General features: G+C 36.0%; 1 protein-coding gene across 4 annotated transcripts in view; it reads right to left on the bottom strand.

Moving 5' to 3' along the window:
- The window catches only part of Uggt (UDP-glucose-glycoprotein glucosyltransferase), an 835,069-nt gene that overhangs the window by 439,394 nt on the left and 369,638 nt on the right, over nt 1-26,037 (bottom strand). For all 4 annotated transcript variants that reach the window (XM_090403047.1, XM_090403050.1, XM_090403049.1 and 1 more), the window contains exons 20-21: nt 24,468-24,560; nt 5,787-5,881 (exon numbers count right to left, since the gene is read on the bottom strand). In XM_090403047.1, the coding sequence (XP_090259173.1) occupies nt 5,787-5,881; nt 24,468-24,560 (188 nt within the window). The remainder of the gene's footprint in view (nt 1-5,786; nt 5,882-24,467; nt 24,561-26,037) is intronic.

The following is a 26,037-nucleotide window of genomic DNA, read 5'->3' as shown; positions in this document are numbered from 1 at the left end:
AGAATGTAGTACAAACACGAGCAACTCGTTGCAAAGGTGGGTCAAGTTCTGATCGCTATTCTTAGTATTTTCCATAATGTAAAAACACATTTCCTAGGAAATGTATGCTGTTATTACATTAATGTGGGAGGTCACTACCCAGACCGGTTTCAGCCTTTATTGAGGCTTCATTAGTGAGTAGCTAGACCAAAATAATACCAAAGGGTATAGCGAAAAGAACTTATATACTCTGCTATACAAGTTGGCCAAAAGGTGTAAATTACACGATAACTGGAGTAATTAACTTGAATGAAATTAAAGTACAGATATTTTGTACTGAAAATAACAGTATATCACAGGGTAGAAACAAGCAATCAAAGGAACCAGATTACAAATTACATACAGCAGTCGGTGGTTTACCAATTAAAGACTGTTGCCGCGTGCTAGAAATTGTTTAATAATATTTTTAATAATTTATTAATACATAAGATAAGAATCTCCCAAACTTTTGCAAGAGAGAAACAATCATTCCGATTCAGATTTGGCCAATGTAAAAGGGCTTTGCAACTTTCTTTGAAATAGCGTTCATATTTAAACCTGCAACTATGTAGAAGACAAGCTCTATCCCACTGGATATAGTGTTTAGTGTCAATACTATGTTGTGCCAGACCAGACTTTTGAGGTTTCATGTATTCGATATAATATTAATGTTCATTAATTCTTTTTTCTACAGAACTGCCTGTTTGTCCGAAGTATGTTAGATTACATTCACACAGTATCTGGTAAATGCCAGCTAATGATAGACGTGCCAGTTTGTCTTTTGTAGATGGCAATAGATGAGAAATTTTGTTGATCGGGTTGATAAATTACCGGAGGCTGTATGTGTAAGACAGATGTCCAAGAATGGTAAACTACCAGCCTTTTCTTTTTCCATGGGGAACTGAATGCATGGATGAAGGCTATTGATCTGTTGTAGGAAAGTGTTAAGTTCATTTTCAGAATGAGGTCAAATAACAAAGACATCATCAACATAATGAAACCAATGAGAGGGTTGGGGATGAATGGATGAGAACAAGGTATCTTCTAGATGGTTCAAAAAATAGTCTGCCAAAGGCAGAGACAGAGGGCTACCCATGGCAGCACCTTCAAATTGTCTATAGATCTTGTTTTTCCAGCTGAAATATCCTGATTGTATAACAAATTCAAAAATCTATGCAATATCAGGAGGGTAATCATCATATAGTAAATTAACAGCATCAGATAATGGAATGTTGGTAAAGAGGGAAACGATGTCAAAGCTAACAAATCCGACTCTTCTATTTGAATATCCTTGATATTTTCAAAATGTGTGGAATTCTTGATAAATGATCTGGATTGTTCAGTGTGGGCAGTTAATAAACGTGACAGAAATTTAGCGATTTTATAAGTAGGAGAGTAAATACAATTCATGATGGGTCTTACTGGATAACCTTCTTTATGAATTCCTGGGAGGCCATATAAATGAGGAGTTCTTCCAAAATGAGTGCGCAACTTGTCCACTATTTTTATTCACAGCTGACAACTTCATCAAGCAACTTATTCAACTGTTTGATTTGTGTTTTTGTAGGGTACGGTACCACCACCTATCAAGAAATTAATTTCTTGATAGGTGGTGGTATCCTGTAAAAGGCAGTCTATTTTTCTCTCATAGTCAGCCTTATCCATTACCGCTACCACTTTTCGTTTATCTGCTTTTGAAATAGATATATTGCTATTTTTTCTTAATAAAACTAGCGCTTGGGTTTCAGCACTCGATAAATTAATGGAGGTAATTTGCTTTTAAAAAATGAAGCAGCAACTTCAAAGCATAGTTTATTAGCGTCTTCGCTGAAAAGTCCCAACAGATTGCATTTGATGTCATGTAAAAATTCAAGATACAGGATGTATTTTGGTACAACAGTAAAGTCATGGCTTTTAGCTAATACACTAGTTTCAGCATCAGATAACGGGCGACCAGAAATATTCACAATCCATTTATTAGTGAGAGTGTTGTCAGGAGTTATTTTTTGCTTAAGGTATAAAGATTCATATTTTTTCATCAGTTTGCAGGAATGTTTTTCATAAGAACGGGTAAGGATTGTTTGGGAACATGAAGAAAGATATTCAATAATTTGCCATCTAGGGTAGCTGAAATATCCTTCTTTCAAGATCTAAAATAGACTGAATATTAGATGCTAAATCTTTTTTAGTCACTCGAAGTTGGTTCCGTATCAAGGAAAAACTTGCGAGAATATAAATTGCGTGAACTCCAGTCGACCGAATAGTATCTCTGAATCTAGCAAAAGCAGGAATAACTTTCATATTGCAACATTTTTTGAAGGCAATCCGAGCACGAAGCTTACCTTGTAAAACTGATAATTTTCCTAACTTGCCTGTTTGTTTAGCGATTTCTTTCCCTGTGAAGAATAGCAAGTCTAATCTTTAAAGGTACCTGTGACATGATTATAAATAATAAATTACATGATAACCACAGTAATTAACTTTAATGAAAATAAAGTACAAATATTTTGTACTGAAACTAATAGTACATCATACGGATATGGAACCAACTTCAAGCGACTAAAAAAGATATAAAAAAGTATCTTCTCATTCCCACATATTTTCCGATCAACAAATTATACAACTGGAGAAGAATGAAAATATTGAAAACATCTGGAATTGTAAAATATCATGTTAATTAGATAAATATCTGCATCATTGTTAAATAACGTTCATTATCTATTTCAACTTAACTTTACTTCTTCCAATTACTTCTTTCAACTTCACTAGGTTAGGCCTATAAACTACTTTAACATAAACCTCTCACGGTTAATTTTATTTTATTTTTTTTTTTATCGACTGCACCATCTAATTTGATTAAATTTCGTCAGAAAGTTAGGGTGAGGAAAAACAGGAATTAATTATTATATATATATATATATATACACAAATTTTCTATATGCAAGTTGTGACTATTAGTATCTTATTATGCCTGCAGGTTTGCATTTTTTTTTTTTTAAGATAGTGCATTAGCCAAAAGAACAGATCATGTAGTTACAAAACAAAAACATTTATTTTACTAGACAAGCAGTACATTTACACTAGAGAGATTTTGCAATTATCACACTTAACCTTTTTTTCAAACAGGTAATGCAATCTATATGACAAAACTCACATTTACTGGGTAAACTCATTAAACATAAGCTATGTACATACTACTTGCACACTGCGTAAACAAATTAAATAAAATTCTTCCCTCAAATACTGACATAAATATAGCCTGACTATATATCATTTCTCAATAGTACAGCTCCCTATATTAAACTAAGCGTACATTCACAGTCTTAACAAAATATAGCCTGACTATATATCAATTCTCAATAGTACAGCTCTCTATATTAAACTAAGTGTATATTCACAGTCTTAACAGACAAGTTCTCTAATAATATTCCCACAAAACTTCTTGACTTAGTTACAGCCTTATATACACACATTTTTTGTAGGCATATTCATGAATGCGAGATACATTATCTAACTAATTACAAAAATATGGCCTACTTCAGTGGCGCACTTAAGAGCCCTACATCGAGCACTAAAGCTCGATGTCAGCAGAAATGAAGATAGATACTATCATTCTAAGTATCATGTTGATAAATTGGTAACACTAAGACAAAGAAAACATGTGAGATACTAGTAAAGTATATTCATATTATATTCGGGCAACAGTAATCAATGAAAGGGAGGAGAAATTATATCATTTAACATTAAACAGAAAAATAAACTTCTTAAGAAAAGATATGCAATTAATTTTCAGCCCTGAAGATGAAAGCAAACCAGCAAACTGGATTACTGCTGACTGCATGGGTAGGGATCAAAAGCAAGTACAAAGTGGTTAGGGACAATAATACATACTTATCAAAAACGGAAGACCTACTTGGTGATGATCACATATATTTAATACTGGATGCTGACCTGGCATAGCCAACCCATAACAAAAAAACATCTTCCAAACACCTTACAGTAACAAGAATTTACGAAGCTTCTAAGATGTGCAAGGATGGTGTCCTCTTTATGTCATTTATATATATCATTGATAAGTCTCTCTCTCTTTATATCACTGAGAAGTCAAATCCTTTGTCTTCTCAATGATAAGTAAGAAATTTTTTCAAGATAATATGGGGTTCTACAAGTTCAGATAGATTTTTCAACAGGTTAGAGGTCCTGAAAAAATTTCTTACTTATCATTGAGAAGACAAAGGATTTGACTGTGAAAACCAAATGATCCAGCAAGTGCTGACATTATCTTGCTTATGAATGATATCAGGATGATGCCTTAGAGATCTTATAGGATCTCATCCCACAGTAGACAATGCAAATAGGCTCAACATTGCCATATCAGAAGCAGTAAGTAGGTTTTATAAGAATGTGACAGGCCTATGTGGGTAACACGAAAAACCAGAAAGGCTGAAAATCTGGTTCTGGTACTGATGACATTTTTATCATTTGGCAGATTCAAAGAATAAATAGTACAATTTACAAACTGTTTAACAGTCTATGTATACTTATCTACTTTGTAGTGGAAGTAGAAAATAACAGATTCTTTCCATTTCTGGATATACTCCTCCAGGTCCTTTGACCAAAGCAAACTCACACATTAATTCTATAGGAATGCAGCTTGCATCCAACACAAAAGATCAGCATAATCAGAAGCTTACATGACAAAGCCTACATCTCAAATGACGAAAAGAAATGGCAAGGACTAGTGTGCCTTGTTGCATCCCTTTTGCAAAATGGTCATAATCAGAAAACCATTATATATATATAAATCCTTCAACAATTTCCAAGGGACTTCAAATAGCCAGGACATTCAAACTACAGTGAGCCGTAACTCTAACATACATCCAAAAAAGGAGACAAAGCATAGCGATAATTTTAAAACATCATTGCACAATGGTAGCCTTCAGCTTCATAAGCAGAACTAAAAAACCTGAGAGTTCACAAATGCACTGCTGATGTTGACATAGGATCTTGCTGCTTGGAAGTAATCTGCATGGTAAAATATATAAAAGATGCTGAGAATAAAATTTAAGGCTTTGTTTACATAAGCCATGAAGCTTATTACATGCTGTGGAAACAAACTGACTTGTGTACACTGCCTACAGTAACTATATCAGGAAGGGTAAGGAGGCTTTAAAATATTACACACCCCTATAGGGTAACAAAAAACAAGATCTTATTAACTATGTCTAGTCCTCTTTCATTACAAAACAAAATCAGGGAAACTTTAAAGTGGTACTAGAATACAATGGACATTAAGTATTTCACCTTAACAATATTCTCTAATAACACAGTGTACATATAAATATTTCTTAAATTATCTAACAGTTAAGTCTGTTACCACCGTTTACATGTTGTCAGTTTTCCTTGATTATGATATAATTTTGTAAACCCTCCCTGCCGAGATAGTGTGCTATAAGGAATGAAAAAGTAGTAGAGCAATAAAAAAGCGAAACAATATCCCTTTAAATGTGCTTTATTCTAAAACATCTTAAAAATTAATGTATACACAAAAGTTATAATGTATACCAACCACTGTTAATGATAAAATGTTCAAATATTCTAAGTATTCTACGTTTATTTTGCTCTTTCTAATTATTTTATTTGGCATTCTGAAAATAGCCAGAATTAGCTTGCAATTTAAAAAGTGAACGGGGGAAAAAAAAAACACCACGAAAAATTATACATTGTATAATACCATCTAAAACATAATTAATATCTTTAAAACATACCAAATATAAAAGTGCTGCTGTTAGGAGACTTCTTCCTTCAGTGGTATCTAGATCTGCAACAACCCAGATTGTAATTGGCCGAAAAATCACTTCATCTGCAACAAATGTATGGGAAAAAAGATTATTATATAATGAACAGGATCGAACTAATTTTAAGAAATTATGAGTATGTTTAACCATAAGGTTCTTTATTATATTATCACATTAATTTCATTATTACTTTATAATTACTGTTAAGGCAGCTTAAGATCTAGCATCAGCATTATACGTGTCATGAGTGCTACAGTTAGTTTTTTGTTTTGAAAAAAAAAATAATAATAATAATAATAAACCCTACATTACTAGGAAAGAAGTTAACACTTGCTAATTTTTTTTTCCTGTAATAAAATGCGATCTGAACCAAGGATCTAGAAGTAATGCATATAACCACGTCTAGAAGTGATATATGGGGGTTCATTAATTATTATTAGTAGTTTTATAATACAATTAAGAATTTTTTTTTAAAAAAAGAATAGGTACAAAATGGATGAACAGTATTATTACACAGTTTCTTTAGGCAACCAGAAGAAAGCATAAGTATGCAGGAAAAAAATCCTAAATATCAGAATAAGACAAACAGTAGATTATCAAATGAATATGATAGAGATATTCTGTACTGATAAAATTATACTGTATGATGATATCACAGGAAAAAGCACATAAGTAAGAATGGAAAGAAGGCACCAAGAACGTTTTTTAATCATTAAGATAATGGATCAAGTAATTACCCCCCCCCCCCCTCTCTCTCTCTTTCCTGCTCCTGAAACTAAACATGGAACTTTTTTCAAGGCACTTCAGGCCACTAGCAAGTTGGGTGATAGTTCTAACATCAAAAATCCATCTCCCATCTAAAAATATTTAGAAACATCCACACTCACAATGAAAGTCGAACTCTCAGCATGTTGGTTGGAGAATGGATAAGCTATCCAACTTGGCCAATCAAGTCAGTACTTCTAAAACCAGAAGATAAGAAAAGTCACTACACTGTAAGAGACCTGCCAAACTACATGCATTGCATTGCATGCTTACTGCTCTTTACACCTATGAGGTGCATGTGGCCATTAGTTTAGTACACCATCCTCTTCAGTCCAGTGCTGCTTTTCTTGCACCCCCCCCCCCCCAGCTCGAATCCTGGTTTGTTTTGTTCTTCGATTACAATCCGGCACCATGTCATTTTGGGTCTTCCCCTCTTCCTTTTACCATCAGGCACCCATGTCAATGCTGTTCTTGTGTGTTCTGATGTTGGCATTCTCAATAGATAGCCTATCCATCTGCATTTCTTTAACTCCATTGTGATGGGTTTGGTTTTTGTTTTGTTGTATATTTTAATATTTGGAATTTTATTTGGCCAGTAATTTTGAAAATTCTGTGAAGACATTTTGTTTGGAAGGCATCAATTTTATTTGGTTAATTTTCATGATTCACTTCGATAAAGTAGTACAGATTTAAAGTTGTATTAAAAATTTGCACCTTTAAGTTTATTTTTATATTTGATGATTTCCAAATATTCTGTCAAGTTTTAAATGTGTAGCAAGAATTTTTAATTCTTGTTGTAATGTCTTCGTTGGTACCACCTTCCATGTTAACAGTTGCCCCAGTTAATCAAAAGTGTTTGTCACTTCTACTTGATTTCAATTTATAAAGATTGAGTCATTCTTTTTACTGTTGATTTTTAATATTTTGGTTTTCTTCTCATTGAGAAGAAAACCATAATATTGATGATATAAGCCTATTTGCTTAACAGTTTCCTTTAGCTTTGCTGTCTTAATTTTCATGTCTTCAAATCTAGATGATAGTAGTACAATGTCATCAGCATAGTCCAAATCTTCTAATGTGGTGTCAATGTTCCGTCTTATTCCAGTTTTCATGTTTTTCACGGTGTGCTGCATTATCCAATCTATGATAATGATGAAAAGTGTTCCAGATATGACACAGCCTTGCTTAACACCAGTTTTGATGTCAAAACTTGTGGAAGTTGTTCCATTTACTAGAATTTGTCCTTTACTTCCATCATACAAATCTTTTATGATATTTATTATTTTGTCAGGATTTTTCATAGACTTTCTCTGTCTATGATGTCAAATGCTTTAGCAAAATCAATAAAGTTGAGATATATAGTTGAATTTAATTCAACACTCTGTTCAATTATGTTTCTAACAATAAAAAATTGATTCAACGTGCTTCTTCCATTTCTAAAACTCGCTTGTTCTATTCCCAGTAGTTTCTCAGTGCTATCTTTCATTCTATTTATTATGATTCTAGTGAAGATCTTTGATGGTACTGACAATAGGCAGATTCCTGTCCAGTTGGAGCAATCTGTAAGCTCACCTTTTTTTTGGAATTTTGACTACTTATGATTCTTTCCAGGTACTCTGAACCTTCTCAAGTGCCCATATGAAATTAAACAGTTTATACAGTATAATTGCTGATGTTTTTAGGTCAGCTTTGAGCAGTTCAGCATTAATGTTATCATTTCCACTTGCTTTTCTATTCTTTTGGATCTTGATTGCTTCCATGATTTCTTGCACTGTGATCTCTCCCATGATTACATCAAGTCTGAATACATTTAGTATCTCCTTGAAAGGGGACTCAATATTTGGATTTATAGAAGCATGTTAATATTTAATAGTTTTTCAAAGTACTCTTTCCATCTTTGTCGGACTTCTTGCTCTTGGGTCAGTAGTTGACCATTTTTATCTTTAACCCTGCATTCATTTTTTTGGTAGGTTCCTCCAAGTTGCCTTATAATTTTATAAACTTCTCAGAGATTTCTGATATCATTCGCTCTCTGAGCATCTTCAGCCAAAAAGCTGATAGTAGTTTGTTTGTCTTGTCATTTCTGAGGAAGCATTTTACTATCTTATGTACTTCTTGGTATTGCTTCTGATATTCTCCATGTAATTTTTCTGACTTGGAGTTATTTATTTTCTCTTTTATCTTCTTCCTTTCTTCAATTAGTTTTAATGTATTTCCTGTAATCCTTTCTTTGTGGGACTTCTGCAGTTTTGTTGAAGACTTCTTTACACTTTTCCCAATTGGCTTCAAACTTATTTTCCTTGTCATTTTCATTTGATTCTTCTAAAACTGTGAATCTGTTCTTCAGTTCATTGGTAAATTTCTCTTTTGTTTTCTTTTCCTTCAATTTATTTAATATTCTTATTCTTTCTTATTTTTGAATTTCTTGCTAGCTTTAGTTTGACTACTGCAGTCAGCAGAAAGTGGTCTGAAGCTATATCAGCTCCTCTTTTGACCTTTACATCTTGTAATCTCCTCTTGAAAGTATTACATATAGCAATGTGATTGATTTGATGTTTTGTTATTCTGTCAGGGGAAATTCGTGTTATTTTATGAATTTTTTTGTGTTTGAAGATACTACCTCCTCTGATGAGGTTTTATTTTTTGCATGATACTTATTGAGATTTCAAATAATTGTGATGGCAAGATGTATCCTCATCAGCCTTCTCTTGTTGTATTTATCAGTTGGGAAGTGTAGTTTTTTTCTTTTGCAGAGTATTGATTCCATTGTTTTTTTAAACTTTGAAATCCATTCCTGTGTTTAATAGACTTTGAAACCCATTCCTGTCTCTTAATGCATAACATTAGACATATCCACAAGGAGATGTGTTTTGCATTATAGGAGATACTGAGACATTAATGCATAACATTAGACATATCCACAAGGAGATATGTTTTGCATTATAGGAGATACTGAGACAGGAGTGTTGGTAGCTTGCTCCACCTTTGCAACGAGTTGCCCTAGTGTTGTACCACCTTACCCCAGTCCTGAAGATACTTTCAGGCACAAACTTTGTTTGCTCACACTTGGATAAAGGATTAAACTAAATTTATTATACTCTAACCAAGTGAAAAATAAACTTTCAACATCTTTCTCTAAATCCAGAGTAATTTATTAAAAAAGGGTGGCACACCATTTGGCAACTCCTATAGGTATAGATGACCTGCTAAAGCTTCTGCCTGGTATCTCAACTTGGGCCTGGCTCCCACTGAAGAGACCTGATTTAGCGGCCCCGAGAGAAAGCTCCATGTTCCAGCTCTGCAGTGAAAGTATCCCAGCCTTGGATTCCAGTTTCCAGAGAGAGAGCTCCTATTACTGTCCTGCTGCCTTGGTAAGAACCCTTTGTCTTTTTTTTTTTCTTCTTTGGTTCTTTGTGTTCCCCCTGTACCTAAGTTTAACAGGTTTTTCTTATCTGCAAACAGGGAAAGTTTGGCCTTTTCTACAGGTCTGTCCTTTTGTGGACTTGGATCGTAAGAACCCTCGGGTTCGAAATCGACGCAAGTGTACTCAAGAGGACATTTGCGAAAGCGCTAATTGACTGCATAGGGGCAGATAATATTTCTGGCTTTACCCCCTATGGGGGTGGCAGATATCAAGTAGTTTGTAAAAATACAACAACAAGGGAGAAACTACTCAAAGGGGTTGAGTGTGAAGGGAAACTTTGCCATCCTTTTGTCGTTGGTAGCATCTCTAAAAAGATGAGAATAGAGCGATTCCCTCTGGAATACCTAGAAGGAGGCAACGACATAATTAATCAACTCTTTTCGAAATGGGGAACCGTACGAGATGTCCAAGTAGGCAAAGACGCTGACTACCCTGAATGGATGTCGGGGGAAGTAACGTTCTCGTTAACGATGAAAACAGAAGTTCCGAATTTTGTAATGATTGGATCGGCCAGGGTAATGGTGAGTTACCCGGGAGTAAAGAGGCAATGTTTTAAATGTGGAGCCCTGACTCATCTCGGGGCCCAATGTCCGAAGTTAAAGTGTAAGAACTGCCTAACAGCGGGTCATACACTAGCACAGTGCCAATCGGCATGCCTAAAATGCGGCATTAACGGCCATAAAATAGACACCTGTCCAGACAGAAATCTGGCCAAAAAATTGGGAGGCACTATTACGCCCAACACGGAAACAACAGCCCAAAATGTTATTGGCACAGAACCGAATGATTTCCCCACCCTGAAGGCCGCGCATGAGGGAACAACAAAGAATCATGCCGCCACCTCCGAAACACTGCCAAGTACACCAGTGGAGAAGCCTGCAACCAGGAGAGATGAAGGGCAGGAGGAACTGGCCACGGATCAAACCGCCACTACAACCGAAAATAACCAGCAGCACCAACAAAACGGAAGTATCACTGCAGTCACAATAGACGAGGACACGGAGGCAGTAGATATGGAAATCAACAATGCAGAAACCACACAAAAGAGGCCAGCCAGCCCTGAAGAAGTAAATATTAAAAAATCGAAACAAGGAAGTCCAGCGCAAGTTGGAAATATAAAGTCAACTTCAGTACCCACAAAGTTCCCTCATGCAAAGGCCAATGCACCTATATTGGATCTCTTAAAAGATTTCCCCGAGGAGGCGGCGAGACTAAGAAAAGCTACAGAAACATTCGGAGACATTCAACTGATACTCACAGGACAAAACGGGCCAAGAGTCGTCAGTGCAGAATGGAACGACGTGTTTGTCGATAATATAGATGAAATCACTCCTGAAAAGATCATTGGTCTTATCGATGCAGAGGACGACGTGGGACTAGCACTGCACAGAGGCCTCTACATGCTAAACCACGTCCGTGGAGACAAATTAGCAGATCTCATCATTAAAACCCACAACAATAGACAGCAGGAGGATTTAAACCTCGCCCAACAAGTCAGTCGACTCCTAGTATCGATCTGCCAGAGGGAGAAAAAAAAAAAAATTCTGGTTTGTTTTTTCTTCTTTTTGTCCTCTTTCAGATTAGAATTTTTGTTGTAAAAAAGGTCTATGTCTATTCCACACAGGAGGGGGTATCCTGAGAACCTGGGCTGCGAAGGCTTACACCGAGGCGGTGCAGCTCCTTGTGGGCTGCATCGCCCAGGCCAGGCTCTGCCCCCGCTCTTCTCTTCTCAGTATTAAACTGGTCATTCAGGTTGAAATTTCAGAATTTACCTAGTTTCTTACAAATTGTCATATGTAATTTTTAATGTTATTTACTAGTTCCTCTTTTTCATGTGGTGCTTCTTTCATTTGTTTTTCCCCACTTTCCTCGGGCAGACACCTGAAGAGGTGACTGACCGGGGAAAGCTGAAAAGAACGGATGGAGGGAGATAATGTCGGAGATCTGCTTGGTGCTGACATTTAAGTCAGGCCAAGTAGATCGACTGAGGCCTCTTTTAACTATCTACTACTATCCACTCTATCTTTTCTCCTCCTCTCTCACTATCAAGCTGACTCTCAGCACAACTTTTTTTTAAATCTAAAGAGGCCAGTGATGAAAGGCATGAACTCCCATTCGACCTGTTTTCAGCGGCCCCAAGAGAAAGGTCCATATTCCAGTCTTCTTTTGGATTCCAGTTTCCAGATCCCGAGAGAGAGCTCCTACTCCAGTATTGTTTGGTAAGAACCCTTCTAGTTTTTTCTTTCGTTGGTTTTTATTTTTTGCGGCCTCATTCCAATCGGTGCAGGTCCGTTTTAGGGTATTTCCTTTCGGGGACTGAAATTTGCTTTTAAACAATGTCAAAATTCTTGCCAAGAGTTCGTACTCTCGGGATCGAAATTGACGTTTGTGAGAGCTCTTCTGAAAGTCGTCAAAGCAGAAAGTATTTACGGGAGGGGTGGGGGGGTAGATTCCAAATAGTGACAAACAACATAGAAACAAGAGAAACGCTCCTAAAAGGCGTAGAACGTGAAGGGAAAAAATACCTACCCTTCCTAGTCGGGAGTATTTTAAAATCCATAAAAATTGACAGGTTTCCACTCGAATATCTAGAGAAAGGGGAGGATATCATTAAAACCATTTTCTCCAAGTGGGGGACTATCCGAAACGTAACAATCGGACAAGACGCGGATATCCCAGAGTGGAAATCAGGGGAAGTGAGCATTTCAATCGAGATGAAAACCGAGGTCCCCAACTTGATTTTTTTAGGCTCAGCAAGAGTAATAGTCAATTATCCAGGCGTAAGAAAACAATGTTTTTGGTGCACCGCTCTGGGTCACCTTAGCGTTCACTGCCTGAAAAACAACACATGCCGCAACTGCTTATCGACAGAACACACATTGAATCAATGTGAGTCACCATGCCGTAAATGTGGGAACACATCCCATAAAATAGACATTTGTCCTAATAGGACCCTTGCAGAAAGAGCAGGAGGCGCCATTCCTAAGCTCACAACACAGGACTCTCGAGCTACCGGCCAAACAGTAAACGAACCACAAACAACTGAACCAGAAGAGTTTCCAGCCCTCCAACTGCCAGCTACCGCAACGACTACATTAGGAAATCGGGCAATAACTGGGAGGAACGCAGAAGGGAGAATTAGGAAGAAAAAGAAACAGAACACTAAGAAATCGGAAGGCAACAATGACAGCACAGAAACAGAGGAAATGGAAATCAACACCAGTACAACTAAACGACCCATCACGCTGGAAGAAGAAGGAGAAATGAAACGAAATAAACAGGACACTGAAAGCCAATTAGAAGCCTCAAGTTCAGATGAGGATGAGGAAGGAAATGAGTTAATATCACGAAACAACACAGAAAATGAGGAAGAAACCTCTTCAGAAGAAGAAGACAGAGAGCAAGGAAACAATCCAGAAACTAAGGAAGGAACAGACTTTGTTAAAAGCAATACTCCAAATGGCTCTGTCATTTTGAAGAACTTTAAGGGATCTCCAAAAACGGCAGGAAAACTATTTCAGATAATGACCACAAAAGGAGAGCCAACTTTCTTGCTCTTTAAAAGGAGCAATAGACTCATATGGGGAGAACTCTATGTAAAGGATATAACCAAGGTCGAGCCCCAGCAACTGGACGGTCACCTGGACTTAACAGAGGAGGAAAAACAACACTTATGCGACACATTGAAGTCGCTGACACGAGTAGATCTGGAAAAGAGATACCCAGGGATAATGAAGGAATTTGAAAAAAGAACTTTACCAGTAGATACAAACACCGGTTCTTCTCACGCCATTACAAAACCGGTAAAAAGAAAAGAACCCCGATATGAATATTCGAATGTAACAAAACGAATCCTATTCTATCTTAGGAATAAACCCAATATAAAAAACAAAGTCCACACAGCTGTACAGGAAAAGGGAGACGTGGCTTTGCAATGTGAAGGTGAGCTAGAGAGTCTTAGAATATGGCTCAAGTTTGGGAAAGTCACTTACGACCGAGCGGAATGGAAAGAATGCTTGAAGAGAATAGCAACTTAATGATGAAGAGTCAGTACACGTACTCACAGTGATGGAAAACGTGGTAAAAGACTATGAGGAAGCAGTAAGAGATAGCAGGGCAAATATGACATAAAAAAAAAAGGCCCCTTCTAAGTTTCTTGGTTCTGTTTCTGTATGTTCATGCTTAATCCACATAGGAGGGGGCAGACCTGAGAACCCGAGCGGCAAAGGCTTACAGCGAGGCGGTGCAGCTCCTTGCGGGCTGCATCACTCGGGCCAGGCTCTTCCCCTGTTCTTGCAGTACTTTTCTGTTAATTCACCGACTTTTGTTGTTTCTGTTTATGTGTGTCCTAGTTCTTTTGATTTTCAATTTATGTGTGTCTTCCTGCATTTGTTTTTTTCACTTCTTTCATTGGCCAGACATCTGAAGAGGTGGCTGGCCGGAGAATGCGGAGGAGAACGGATGGAGGGAGATAATGTCGGAGATCTGCTTGGTGTTGGCATTTAAGTCAGGCCAAGTAGATCGACTGAGGCTTCCTTTAACTATCTACTACTATACACTCTATCTTTCCTCTCCTCTCTCACTATCAAGCTGACTCTCAGCACAACTTTTTTTTTAAATCTAAAGAGGCCAGTGATGAAAGGCATGAACTCCTATTCTACCTCAATAAAGGTCGAAACTAGTCTGGGTAGTGGCCGTTCCCTTAATGCATAACATTAGACATATCCACAAGGAGATGTGTTTTGCATTATAGTCTGGGTAGTGGCCGTTCCCTTAATGCATAACATTGGACATATCCACAAGGAGATGTGTTTTGCATTATAGGAGATACTGAGACAGGAGTGTTGGTAGCTTGCTCCACCTTTGCAACGAGTTGCCCTGGTGTTGTACCACCTTACACCAGTCCTGAAGATACTTTCAGGCGCAAACTTTGTTTGCTCACACTTGGATAAAGGATTAAACTAAATTTATTATACTCTAACCAAGTGAAAAATAAACTTTCAACATCTTTCTCTAAATCCAGAGTAATTTATTAAAAAAGGGTGGCACACCATTTGACAACTCCTATAGGTATAGATGACCTGCTAAAGCTTCTGCCTGGTATCTCAACTTGGGCCTGACTCCCACTGAAGAGACCTCAATAAAGGTCGGGGAAAAAAAAAAAAAAAAAAAAAAAAAAAAAATTATTTACCTGGAATAAAAATAAGGATATTATATCTAGTAACATAAAAAGAACCTCCATTAATACTGGAGTAAATCATTACTTTAGATAAAATAATATGTGAACTATAGACAAAAGTCTAGGTTTAACCTTTTTCTGAACAGGTAAATTGAGATTATATGTTACAGACCAATTAGCCAATATGGCTAAACAGGTTGACTGAGGCCTCTTTTTACCTCCCACTATCCTACTCTATCTTATATCATACTCCTCTTTTACTGTCTGCTGATCCTCAGCATGCTTTATTCTCCAAAGGCCAATGATGAGAGACATGAACTCCCATTCTACCTCAATAAAGGTCGAAACTAGTCTGGGTAGTGGCCGTTCCCTTAATGCATAACATTAGACATATCCACAAGGAGATATGTTTTGCATTATAGGAGATACTGAGACAGGAGTGTTGGTAGCTTGCTCCACCTTTGCAACGAGTTGCCCTGGTGTTGTACCACCTTACCCCAGTCCTGAAGATACATTGAAGGTGTGTGGATTGCAGAAGTTGGTTGATAGGAGAAAAAGAGGAGATATGATAGAAACATTTAAGTTGGTTAAAAGATTTTATAGGATAAATGCAGGGGAAATGTTTCAGCATTTGGCTAGAAGGACCAGAACAAGGGGTCATCCCTGGAAGTTAAAGATGTGGTCATTAGGGGTGTGAGGACTAGATTTTTTTGCATGGAGAGTGGTGAATGAGTGGAATGGGTTGCTAGTGTTAGTTTTGACTACAAAATGAAAGAGTGCCTCATAGAAAAAACTAACTTCGAAAATAAGGAGCACTGGGTTCAAGGAGAGGTATGATAGATTGTGTGGATATATTGAGTCTCCCACGATGAGTCTTTGGATTCCATAGAGGTGCCCGTGAACATGGGTTAAACGGGATGCCATCAGATAGAAGCACACAGACTGAATCTGAAAGGAATTACTTGTGATAACATGTGAACAATTTACATAACAGAAATCATGACTAACAGAAAAGTTGATAGTAACAATATAAATATAACTGATAACTTGCTATCTATTCTATGTTACTGTATATCTTAAAAACAGAGACAGGGAAGGATATTGAAAAAGAAATGCAAAAATGCAATAATAATAATAATAATACCATTTCCTACTTCTTTAAAATTCCTTCTCTACTTTCTTTTCCCTTCTTCCTCTATTTTAAAATCTGGTAACTGTTAGCAGAATGCTATTAGTTACCAGAGGAACAAGGTCCCTCCTCACCAAGAAAGATAACAGCCACATTCATTGCTGCTAGTTTAAATACAGTAAGTTATAATTAAAGAAAATCTAAATTGATATCCAGTTCTGCATTATCCTTTCTGTTGCTAGCTTATGTTAAATAATCTTTAATACAATGCCTTAATGCATCGCAACTCTGCCATAGGTGGAGCTTATGCTTGTCCTCATGCCAGTCCTAAGCCTCGGTAAAAGAGGAAGGTTGAGCGATGAGCTATCATCCATCCTCATAAAATATCCCTGATTGTAATCAGGGATTTTGCTTCACTCATGGTTTCTGTAGAAACCATGAGTGAAGCAAGAAATCCCTTGTGGCAGAGTGTGCTGTGACCCATGATCCTCCGACAGATGACTATTTACAGGACTTTGGAGAGGAGCCAACAACTATGATGCAGGTGGGGCCAAGCCTTATGGAACCTCAATTGTGGATGAGCTCAATTACTCACCCTAAAATTAAACTTAAAATCAGAACATGGAACGTTCACACAATGTATCAAATCGGAAAAACTAGGCAGATAGTCAACGAGATGACTATCTTAGGAATTGCTGAAACCAGATAGACAGGCGTAGGTGAGATAAAAACAATTGACAAATACTGTTATATTCTGGAAACGAGGGAAAACATGAGAAAGAAGTTGTGGCAATTGTAAGTGAGAAATCAAGGAAAAGTCTGATAGATTGGAACCCAGTAAGTAATCGAATAATTAAAACTAAATTTTTCTTCAGGTTCACGAAATTGACCATCGTACAAGCATATGCACCCACAAATGATGCTGAAGAAATGAAGAAAGCCCAATTCTATGATAAACTCTAAAAAGTGATTGACAAAGTTCCTAAATACGACTTACTAATTTTTATGGGAGACATGAACGCTAAAGTAGGAAAAAGAGAGAGATGGATGATGAATGTGCTATAGGAAATGAAGCGAGCGGTGAACAAAATGAAAATGGAGATTTTCATCACTTACGTGATGTTTTCTTCCACAGTTTAGATAATAGTACTAATCACACAATGAGAGAACAATAAAACTAATCAACATTAATCACAGAACAATAATAATGCTTATCACAAAACGATGAATAATAACCTGAATATGGGTTAAACGGGATGCCATCAGATACAAGCACACAGACTGAATCTGAAAGGAATTACTTGTGATAACATGTGAACAATTCACATAACAGAAATCATGACTAACAGAAAAGTTAATAGTAACAATATAAATATAACTGATAACTTGCTATCTATTCTATGTTACTGTATATTTTAAAAACAGAGACAGGGAAGGATATTGAAAAAGAAATGCAAAAGATCGTTGGCTCTGAAGATGTCATTACTGAGACAACATTAATCTAATAAGTATTAGATTTCTTTCCAACTAATACTTATTAGTTGGAAAGAAAAATTACAGAAGTACTTGAAAGAACAAATCCAAAAAGATGCTCAATGAATGAAATTAGAAGGAAGAAAATAAAATTCTAAGAATAAGATGGAGGAGAGAGTAATGGATATGTAAAAGTACCATTCTAATTTCAGACATGTACTAGATAGAAGAGGAGATGACATATAAATGAACAAATATTCTCTGTTCAAAGTGAAAGAATTTTTAAAAAGGTTTTTGGTGCCCCCCCCCCATCCTCCCCCTCCCTACACAAAGATGTGGTGTTCTGGTATTCCACTCCACACCAGGTTTTAGAATTTGTTCAAGAGAAGCCATTATTCAGATAAGTCAAAATGGAAAGGGAAAGTTCAGCTTTTTAAACACCAAATAGCTATTTACGTCTGGTAGAAACTTGATATCACTCTTATTCATTACACAGAATACTCCATTCTTAAATTGAAGATTACAAAGGAGTTAAATTCAAGAATGCAGGTTTTTTTTTTTAAATAATGAACAACCTATTTTTGAAAATCTGCAAACTTTTTTGTTTAATCTCTTTCCATCCACTGCTGAATATAGCCCCCCCCCCCCCCCCTGCTAACTTTCCAGTTCTGTCTGTCATTAGCCAATATGTATCTCATGTCAAACCATTGTAGATGATCCCTCAATCTTGTTCTTCAGTGACTTTTCTTTCTGTTTGTATCTACTCCATGCTTATTTTTGTCCACCTTTCATCTGGCAATCTACTAATATGGCCAATCTCATTCACATACTGTGCTTCAGAATACTTCACAATATCTTCTATCTTTTTTTTTTTTTTTCCCCCATGTAGTGCATTCTTCTCTCCAAGGCCCTTTTGGCCACATGCAACCTGTCTTCCGTTTTTTTTTTAACTGTTGCCCATGTCTAACTTCCAGGTTAACACTGGAATAATGCATATATTAGATAGCTTTCTTTTTAAGCATACATACATACAGGCAAATCTCTGAACAGATAATATTTATACAGCCAAAAGAGGTTTGTTTCCTTGTGTGATTCTTCGACTTATTTCTTTATTACCTTGTTTTTCCTCAAAACTAATTAATTTTTATGTGGCTCCCTCCCATGAAGGGTTTATTTATAAACAATATTATATTTGCACTGCAGACAGGCTAAAAATTTTTACCCAATTTTTTTTATTAATTTTATATATATTTTACTTATTTTTTTTACGTAGACTGGAAACTACACTAGAGACCAAACATAGTACTTTTTCAAACCTCCAATAAACAGGGCAGTGGTCTCCAGGTATTGAAATTCATCCCACACCTAATGATAATCATAAACATCCATGCCCACAGTGGGATTTGAACCTACTGTTGGTTGGAGAGCAGATATGCTAATCACTCAGCCAACCAGGAAGGCAAATGACTGAGGTAAATATAGTCCTCCACAATTTCAACAGGATTATCTGCTAATTTTACTTTGATTTGATCTGAAGTTGCCATCAGTTTAGTTATAGTTAAGTTAATCCTTTATTCTGCTTTTTCTGTCTATAGTGTGGATATGATCTATTACAGAGAATCTCATTGAGAATTCTGCTTGTTCATGTAGATATGCATCATTCAAAAATCCTGTGATTCTATTTAATATAATATTATTATTATTATCTGAGACCTCCAGGGAGTCAAGGACTCATCGAGGGAGGCTGTACATTACTCAACCCAGCTATCATACCTTCCCTTAAATTCATTTACACTAGATACACTCACTACCCCTAAGGGCAAATTATTCCACTCACTCACTGCTCTCTGGGAGAAAAACCTAGCTCTTACCCCTTTCTTGACTGAGAACAACCTTAACTTCTATGGATGCCCCCGTGTTCTCTCCCCACCTTCCACATAATGGAAAATGTCATCATTTGAAATGCTATAACACCCATTCAAAAGTTTATAGACCTCTATCATATCACCCCTCTTTCTCCTGTTAACCAGAGTCTGCAATCCACATACTTGCAATCTGTCCTCATAATCTGGATATAATCTTTGTAATTCTTCTTTGCACCCTTTCCAAAGCTTCTTTATCCCCTTGGAACCCAGGAGACCAAATCTGCTGCGCGCAGTAATCCAGGCATTGTCTTATCAAAGTCTTATAAAGAGGCAAAATTACTTCCTTATCCTTACATGTGAAGGTTTGCTTCAACATAGCAATTATCCTCTGAGTTGTATTTGCAACTTTTGCTATGTGACCTTTTAACTTTAAATTCTTATCCACCAATACACCAAGATCCCTTGCCTCTTCAGTCTCTTGTAGCATAACCCCGCTAATATAATAATCCGCTGGAACTCAAATCATGCTAAAGTGCATAACTTTACACTTACTAACATTAAACTGACAGCCATTTTATTTGCCCAGATTTCCAGTCTATTCAAATCATTTTGTAATTGTTGAATATCAGTAGCATCCCTGATTGCCCTGTCTATCTTCGCATCATCAGCAAACAATTGCATATCTGATGATAGACCCTGCTTGATGTCATTAATGTATAGATTGAACAATAATGGCAGAAGGACTGAACCCTGAGGTACACCACTGGTTACCTTAAATCTGGCAGATTCACACCAACTGTATACCACTTTTTGATATCTGTCTGTCAACCATCCCCTGATCCAAGTCAATAGATTATATTCCAATCCCATAATGGGTATAAATATTTTGTAGACTTGTCAGATCAAACTGACTGGCCCCTACAGTTATTCATATATTCTCTGCTGCCCTTTTTATGTAATAAGAAAATCAATGATTTATGCCACTGCATTGGAAATTTTTTCTCGAGTTAAAAATTCTGTTAAAGTTTTTCTGTTTTTCTCAAGTTAAAGTTAAGTTCTGATAATATACTATCTTCTCCAAGAGTTTAATTATTATTATCCTACAAACATTTTATATTTAAAAATGCTCTGCATAGACCAGAGCTCTGCTCTGTAGACAAAACATGACAATTTTTCAAGTTATTTCATGCCTCCTGTAAGTAATGTGGTAATCTATCACCAGACAACAAAAAAGTCAAGTGGATTTTCTTTTTGTGAGAAATGATGTAGGATTATGTTTTATACCCCTACCCCAAAGCCAAAGGGAAAATAATGAAATTAACTTTCTCTTGTTGGCAAACAGTAGAGCAATCAGCATTTATTCTTGAGTTCTTATTTGTTTGCACAATGGTGTTTCTGAAAGAGATGTACTATTATTTTAAATAACATTTGCACTCACTGAGAGAACAAAGTATTAAGATACTCAGAGTTGTCGAGAAAAGAAAATGAAAAACTATATACTAAGTCACAAAGCAGATTTTGATGCCAAATGTATACTAGATGTCCCTGAAGACAAAGAATAAATAACTAGGTTTCTACATGTGACAATATAAAAAGATATCCAGATTAATCACTGCAGCCAAATCATTGCTCCTCATTGGTTAGGTTTGTTGGTTGGTTCTGGTGCGAGAATGAAATTGAGGCCCTTTCCAAGAACACTTTTTCATTCAATTTCGTTCTCACACCTACTTCCATTCCAAAAGAACTTTTCCTTACAAAGACTTTTTCTGTCTTTGTAAGGAAAAGTTCTTTTGGAATGGAAGTAGGTGCAAGAATGAAATTGAACGAAAAAGTGTTCTTGCAAAGGGCCTCAATTTCGTCTCCAAACCAAGAAGCAAACCTTCTACGTATAAAAGCTATATTCACGATAAATAATGCTAGATCCTCTACTGATAACATTTCTCATAGTGAAAGATTAGCCATTAAGAACTTGAAGAAAAATAAAGACATCATAATTCTTCCAGTTGATAAAGGGAATGCCACAGTCATCCTGAACAAAACTGACTACCGCAACAAAATGCTTGAATTATTGGAGACAGACGCTTACTCTGAACTTAATAATGATCCAACAAGAGAATTTCATAACAGAACCAACAATCTTCTAAAAACTACTTCAGAATTACCAAGGCACATCTGTCTTTCTCTCAGATCTGTTCATCCTTTAATTCCACGATTATACAGCCTTCCGAAGAGCCATAAAATCAATACTCCCCTAAGACCAACAGTTGAAGGTAGCGACTCACCAACTTACAATGTGTCTAAATATCTCACCTTTTCCTTAAGACACCTAACAGGAAAATCTTCTTCTTATATAAAAAATTCAGCTGACTTCGTTTCAAATAAAATATAAAAATCTCAAACTAAACAAATCAGATTTAATGGCAAGTTTTGATATTGTGTCTCTTTTCACAAATGTTCCTACCCAAGAAGTTCTCAATCTCCTTAAGAGTACATTATCTAAAAAAATCTTCGCCTTACTCTCCCACTGTCAATTCAGGATACTTTAGATTTGAAGACGATATTTAAACAAAACTCAAGATTGGCTATGGGCAACCCACTCTCCCCGGTACTAGCAAATATTTTTCTTGAAGACTTTGAAGGAAAAGCAATTAGTTCATCTACACTAAAACCTAAAATCTGGCTGCGTTTTATTGATGATGTTCTCCTCATTTGGGAGCACAGCCTAGATAACCTTAACATTTTTCTGGATCATCTCAACAACTTTCACCACAAGATTAAATTCACCTATGAAATAAAGACAAACAACTGTCTCGCTTTTTTAGACTTAAAACTTACAAGATGCTCTGACAATATCAAAATCTTCATCTTCAGAAAGCCTACACATACAGACAGATACCTTCATGCATCCTCCCATCACTGCCCTCCACAGAAATTTGGCATTATATCCACCCTGGCACATCGAGCCAGATCATTATTATCAGATGAGATAGAACTTCAAAATGAGCTTAATTTTCTAAAAAGGACCTTTCTCAACAATGGCTTCTCTCTAAAAAATATTGAAAAATTTCTTTTCCACCATTGTCAACCTATTACGGAAGGCTCTTCCTCCCCAAGAGCGTATATCTCTTTGCCTTTTATCAGTTCACTCTCTCCCAAACTGTCTAAAATTCTTAAGGAATTCAACATCAAAACATGTTTCACTACGTTTCCTAAACTCCGTTCCATCCTCAGTCGACCTAAAGAAAAACATCATTTCCTTCAGTATCCAGGAGTTTACAAGATTATGTGTAATTGTGGAAAGCCTTACTGCAGTCAGACGGATAAATCTATCCTTTTTTTTTTTTTAAACTCCGATAGAGAATAGGATAGATTTTTTTAAAAATCTATCCTATTCTCTATAGCATCTATAGAGGTGGCAAGTCCCCTCTCTATAGATGCTCATGAGACCAGACATGAAGATACTTCATATGCAAAACATTGTTTTTTGCTTACTTGGGTAAAGTATTAAAATCAAGAATATACTTTTTTGGCATCTTTAATTTATAGCAGAATGTTAAAAAAAAGCTTTCAACATCTCTCATCCACAGTATTTTATTAATAAGGTCTGACATCTTTTGACTACTTGTGGATGAGAAATATATGATTTCTGCATTACTTCAACCTTGGTATCTCTTCTGGGTCTGACTCTCACTGATGAGACCTCAATAAAGGTTGAAAATGATCTGGGTTGTGGCCCTTCCTATTATACAGAGCATTTTACACATGCAAAGCACACACCCTTTCGGATATGTGCTTTTGGATCTGTGAATGGGATATATATACTGAGGTAATTGATGTGAAATCATTAGCCTCTATATACAAGTAGTTCAGACATGAAGATATTTCACACTATTGCATCTTTAATTTACAGTAGAACCCAGTTAAAAAAAAATTTCATATATATATATATATATATATATATATAACTATTACTATATTATAGCTTTATAATTGTATAGCTTTAGAGTGTCATAATGTTTTTTTTTTTTTTCAGTGTCTTTTAATAGCTTTCTATGTTCTTAATGCCTGATGAAGTCAATAATGACGAAACATGTTGCGTTTTCAAATAAATCTCAATTTGTTATAATTCTCGGTTTTTTAGTCAGTTTATATTAAAATGAATATATATATATATATATATTAATGGCTAAGACAGTACTCACTACAGTAAGTGTAAACAAATGCTTAAGGAACAGGAGAATGTTAAACTCCTATGATGTAGGGAACATTTCTGTTTGTGCTTTAGAAACATGACACTGCTCAAGTGTGTGCATGTGTGTGTGTGAGACAGAGAGAGAGAGAGAGAGAAATAAACCTCTGAGATGTAGTGCTTGCACTGGATAGAATAAATAACAAGGAAGTTTTACAAAGAGCAGGAGAAGAAAGTAATTTTCAACAAGACAAACAATACTTGCTCTTGGCAGCTAATAAAGGGAGGTTCAAGTTCAAGAGGTCCAAAATAAGTTCAAAATAGAGAATAAGTTCAAGAAGAATTTATTCACTGAATGAAAGATAATACAAGGACAACCTATTCACAGATAGCATGTGCAGGTGACATAAGTGCTCAGAGCAAGATTATGAACAATGCTACCAACCATGCCAGATTGAGGGAAAGGATTAATTTCATTTCGCTAAATATTTATTTTTCTCTCCCTGAAACACCTAATAAGTGATCCATACATATACATATATATATCAAGTACTTCATGCTTCATAAGGATTGAAATCAAATAGGAAAATAATTTAACAATATCTTTTTTTTCCTTATATAACATACCTCGTTTAGTTAAATATTTCAGGTGGGATGAGAAAGTTGTTGCTGCATCTTTCATTGGCAGTTTGGCCAAGTCCTCAGGTGATAAATCTTCAACTACAGAAGAAATTTAAAAGGATAAAAGATATTCCTACACGATGCCATAAGTCTAGAATTAACATAAACAGAGCTCAAAAAAGTAATGATAACAATTTCATACAAGCCAAAATACAAATAAGGAAAATATTTTATTCTCATCTCTCAAAATAATCCCAAAGTACCAAATATACTTGTTACAGTTTTCATATAAGCTTTGGAAAGACTTGGAAAACTCACCTGCTGTGATACAATTTAGTTCTGCTAACATTGTCACATCAGCATCTCTTTAAGAGAAATAAGTCTGCTGAAGCTCAGTAGAAGGAATAAAAATGATCTGCAAGATGACTGCTGTACTGAGCAGATAGATGGTTATGCAACAGTCACATAGCCCATTTCAAATCTGATTGTATACACTCATTCTTAACAACAAATGTTTTCGTTTAATACCTCTAAATAGTAACCACTAAGAGTCCTTTCTTCTCGAAGAAAATTCCTTATTGATTATTCCTTGGCAGTTGTAAAAATGTGATCAGCATGATTTCGATAAGAAATTTCTGGAAATAAACCCTTTTTCTGATCTCTTGAGTTTGATGATTACCAACAATAATGCTGTGTAGGAAACTAGGTTTACAATCAGCTATTTGAAGAAAATCTTTGTAAGCATCCAACTGCGAGTTTCCTTTATCAGGCAAATAATCCAAAAAGTTAATGTAAATTTTCCAAAGGGCTACTTTTCTCAATGACCGTCATCAATTCTTTATTTACATTTAACTCACTTGCTAGCTTTCTTGGTGTTAATCAGATGTCACTTGCCAGTAAACTGCACCCTTCATTTGGCCTGGGGCTAGACGTCATTTTTGGTCATGCACACTGAGTGTCTACTACATACTCTCTGCTCTCTTTAAAATGCTTCGAGCATTGAAATACTTGTGCTCAGGTCAGAATATTATCTTAATCTGAGTTATTTGTAACATCCGTGTTTCAGTGAGCCTTTTACCCAGCTTCAAAAACACAAAAATGTGATATTGATATGTTATTCTATTCTTTAGTTGGATACATGATGCACAAAGCATGTTCAAAAAAAAAGAAAAAACTTAAGACCAAATGTTCTGGGTTGGGAGGACTGCCAGTCATATTTCTGTGCAGTGATTTAGTTTTCCCTTTGGCAGTTTAATAGAAATAAAGCACACCAAAATGAAATTAGATTATGATTTAATCACCTCCAATATTTTGTCTGTGTCAGAGAGACATCATAATCAGAGAGGGAGAATGAAATGTACATACAAGCTAAGCATGTCAGTGTACTTTGTGTTGCTTGTGTACACATTTCACTTTCATTCCCTGATGATAACAAGAAAAAATATTGGAAGTCATTAAATCATCATATAATTTCATTTCCATTAAACTGTCAGAGAGATAAGTCTAGATCACCAGATCAAGTCCTAGCAAGAAGGAACCTTGTAGCTAGAGCATCTGTCCTAGGATTTTATGCCTC

Source organism: Typopeltis vanoorti, chromosome 13 (genome assembly GCF_054136105.1).
Source record: "Typopeltis vanoorti isolate ZY-2024b chromosome 13, IOZ_Tvanoo_1.0, whole genome shotgun sequence".
Classification (NCBI taxonomy): Eukaryota; Metazoa; Arthropoda; class Arachnida; order Uropygi; family Thelyphonidae; genus Typopeltis; species Typopeltis vanoorti.
This window is presented reverse-complemented; position numbering and strand designations above follow the sequence as displayed.